Source organism: Sinocyclocheilus anshuiensis, unplaced genomic scaffold, assembly GCF_001515605.1.
Source record: "Sinocyclocheilus anshuiensis isolate Anshui unplaced genomic scaffold, SAMN03320099.WGS_v1.1 scaffold50, whole genome shotgun sequence".
NCBI lineage: Eukaryota > Metazoa > Chordata > Actinopteri > Cypriniformes > Cyprinidae > Sinocyclocheilus > Sinocyclocheilus anshuiensis.
The window spans coordinates 2,048,011-2,051,158 of record NW_015542382.1 but is presented as its reverse complement, the minus strand read 5'-3'; the positions used below and the strand labels follow the sequence as shown (position 1 = coordinate 2,051,158).

General features: G+C 36.0%; 1 protein-coding gene across 1 annotated transcript in view; it reads right to left on the bottom strand.

The window, feature by feature from the left end:
* The window catches only part of LOC107692624 (dystrophin-like), a 101,683-nt gene that overhangs the window by 45,820 nt on the left and 52,715 nt on the right, over positions 1-3,148 (bottom strand). Inside the window, exons 44-47 of the mRNA XM_016491777.1 lie at positions 2,356-2,505; positions 1,414-1,494; positions 1,138-1,219; positions 840-1,006 (exon numbers count right to left, since the gene is read on the bottom strand). Of these exons, the coding sequence (XP_016347263.1) occupies positions 840-1,006; positions 1,138-1,219; positions 1,414-1,494; positions 2,356-2,505 (480 nt within the window). The remainder of the gene's footprint in view (positions 1-839; positions 1,007-1,137; positions 1,220-1,413; positions 1,495-2,355; positions 2,506-3,148) is intronic.

Sequence of the window (3,148 nt, the reverse complement as noted above, 5' to 3'; positions counted from 1 at the left end):
TTTTATAGAAAATATTTTATAGTTTGTTATAGAAAAACAAGTTATGCTCAAAGTCCAGAGCCTCGATCATAACATTATAACAGGCACCTTAGAGACCGGAAATTGCGGGACCTAACGCAGCAGAGTGCGGCGCGGGACAACACTTGATGGGCGAGTGCGGGTGGGTAGACACTCGTGTGTGCGGTGATGCGGGAGAATACGGGTGTACTCACACTAGGCAATCTTAACCTGTATGTGTATTCAGAGCCAGTGAGCATTGGACAATAATAAAAAACGTAATTAATGTACGATAAAATAATTGTCGGCGTTAATCAATTAATGCGTTAACGCAATAATAACACGTTAACTTGCCCAGCCCTAATATATATATAAAACACACACACACACCCACAAACACAATATGTACCAACCACAATTACATTTTTAAACACCATTTTCTGTTTAATTAACGGCCTATTTTTAATGCTGTGCCTTTAAGACTTGAGTGTTTAAATGCCATCTTCGAGGTTCTTCATCTTAATGATTTTTGCAGCTCAACTGAACAGTATTTCCCTTGAATGAATACCTTAACTAATAATAATAAGGTTTAGTCTGCTGCTAATTTTAAATGTGAAAAGGCTAGCCAATCATAAGAGGTCATTAACATTTACTGTACAGCCTGTGCAATTCTAAGGGTCATAGAAAGGGTGGAAGTTGGTTAAATTTTTGGTTAAACTAAATTCTCTTTGCTGCTTTAGGGAGTATGGAGAAAAGATTAAATGCTGCCCCTGCAGGACAGTAAACAAAGTATTTTACCGTGGAAATGGAATAAGAGCTGCAAGCTGACGTCACAATCTGACCTTGAGTTTCACCGTCATTTTGTTGATCTCGTCAAGATCTCCGACCATTACTCTCTGAGTCTGGACCATGTGATCCAAAAGAGTGAGCCAATCATCAAGCTCCATCCAGGATTTATTGAATTTATCAAGGGCTGCATCTCCTGCTGCACTACCAGTCAAAGTTACGGCTGGAAAGTAACAAATGATCTTTTGTTCAGACTTTCAGACATCCAAAATCACATAAGCAACATGAGATGTGCGTGAATTTTAATAGCATATTATTGTAGCTTCAATCATCACACATTATGCGATTTCATACCTTCGAGCTGACATTTGTCTCGCCAGTCTTTAAGGAGAACTTGAATGGATGTCCAATCTGCACTGAGGCCATCAAATTGCCCCTGGAATACATCAATCCAGGAGAATTATATTAAATAAAGTTTCATGCCATGAAGCTGATAGACTGATATAGTCTGATATATTACATTACAGTACAGCGATGGTAGATACTACTGGGAAGTGTGCAGAGTAATCTAATATCATAGTCATAGCGTTTCTAAGATCATATTTAATAATTTCATGGTCGATTAAACACCTTCTCCGGTTGGCATGGTGGTCTCTCTTTCGCCAAAACGGCTTCCACTGCTGGTTTCTTTTCCTTTACATCCTCCTCAATCTACACAAAATAAAAATAAATTAACAACAACCCTCATTAAACAAGCAATCTAGTCCAGGTCACATGTCACTCCAAAATCAAAAGGGGCAAAAAAGAAGAAGAATTAATTGATTTTGGGGGAGAAATACCCTTAACTATGAAAAGCAACAATAGCAATAGTAATAGTCATGCTTGCCTTGCCAAGCACCACTAACAAGAAAAAAACAAAACAAAAAAAAAAGTATAAAGAAACAGCATGCAGCAATGTGCAAATCATAATAAACTTGAGTACAGCCAAATCAGAGTAAACCAGCCACAAACAATTCAAAACCACTTAAGTACAGATGTACTGATTTTTTAATAAGTTTAGTAACTGAAAGAACAAATGATTTCCTGAACCCATTAGTTCCATGTCTAGGGAAGCGAAACCCGTGTCTTGATGGGAGCAGCTGAAGCTCTGTATGAAGATGATGCTGGGAGTCTAATTAAATTGACAGTCTATGTCGTCTAAAAACCCTCTTGCTACAAATTTGAGAGATTGTGTAAAATAAGACCAGTGAGTTGGTGACAGTTAAATAATATTATTTTCTTTTCCCTAAAGACCCTGACCGGCAAAGCAATGGGTCATTAAAAAAGTTCAATCAGACTTTTATAATAGAGTACAACATTAAAGTTTCCTTAATCTTTGAAAACACCTTGTCGATGAATGAAGGGATCAAATAAGCAATGTGATGGTTGCCAGCCATGAGCCTCTACCACTACACCACACCAGGCTAAATATTATTGCCTAAAGTTGAAATAAGACCGAAAGCTGAATTATGAAACAGCAAGACTGTGGGTAGTGTGTTCTACATATGTGCTTGATCACATCTGTGAGATTACCTTTGGGTCCACTGCAGTAGGGGACTGCTCAAGCTGATTCTTTGTAGTGGAGGCCCAAATTGAGAGCTTGGAGAGCTGTTCCTGGTACAAACACAAATCCCTCAGGAGATCCTCGATTTGTCGCTGCTTCTCAGGAAGAACAGTGGACACCTTTGGAATAGAGAAAGAAACATTTAAAGTTCTTTGCAGTAAATCACTGCAGGAGGGAGTCTTTCTAGAACATGTCCAGGTGATATTTTACACCAAAATCAAGAGATTTTGAAATATGAAAAATAAGAGAATTAAAAAGAAATATTATTTTTCATAAAGAACAGAAAGCTTATTTTTAGGACCATTATCACTTTTTGCGTTGTTTTCATGACATTTTAATTTTTCTTTCTTTTTTATTAAAGGGGAAATTTGAACCCAAACAGTATTTGGAAGTCACTAAAGTCACATTTTAAAATATATGAATTGCACTTGTCTTAACAACATAACTGCTTAAAATATCAAAAAAAGGGGAAAAGTATCATACTATTACACTGTAAAAACACTGTAACAGAAGATTTTTGGAGTAACTTTTTCAGTCTTTCCACTTAAAAAATTCACTGTTACACTTGCTGTTTTTGTAATTAATTGTGAAATTTACTAGCAATTTCTGAGTGGATTATTTTTTTCAGCGTAATCACACTTTAAAATACTCATTTCACTGTATCAACAAAATAGTAAAAAAACATTTATGAAGTATTTATATAACATATTTGTAAAAATGCTTATGCTTCAACTTATGCTAACATAAAAAAAAAAAAAAAAA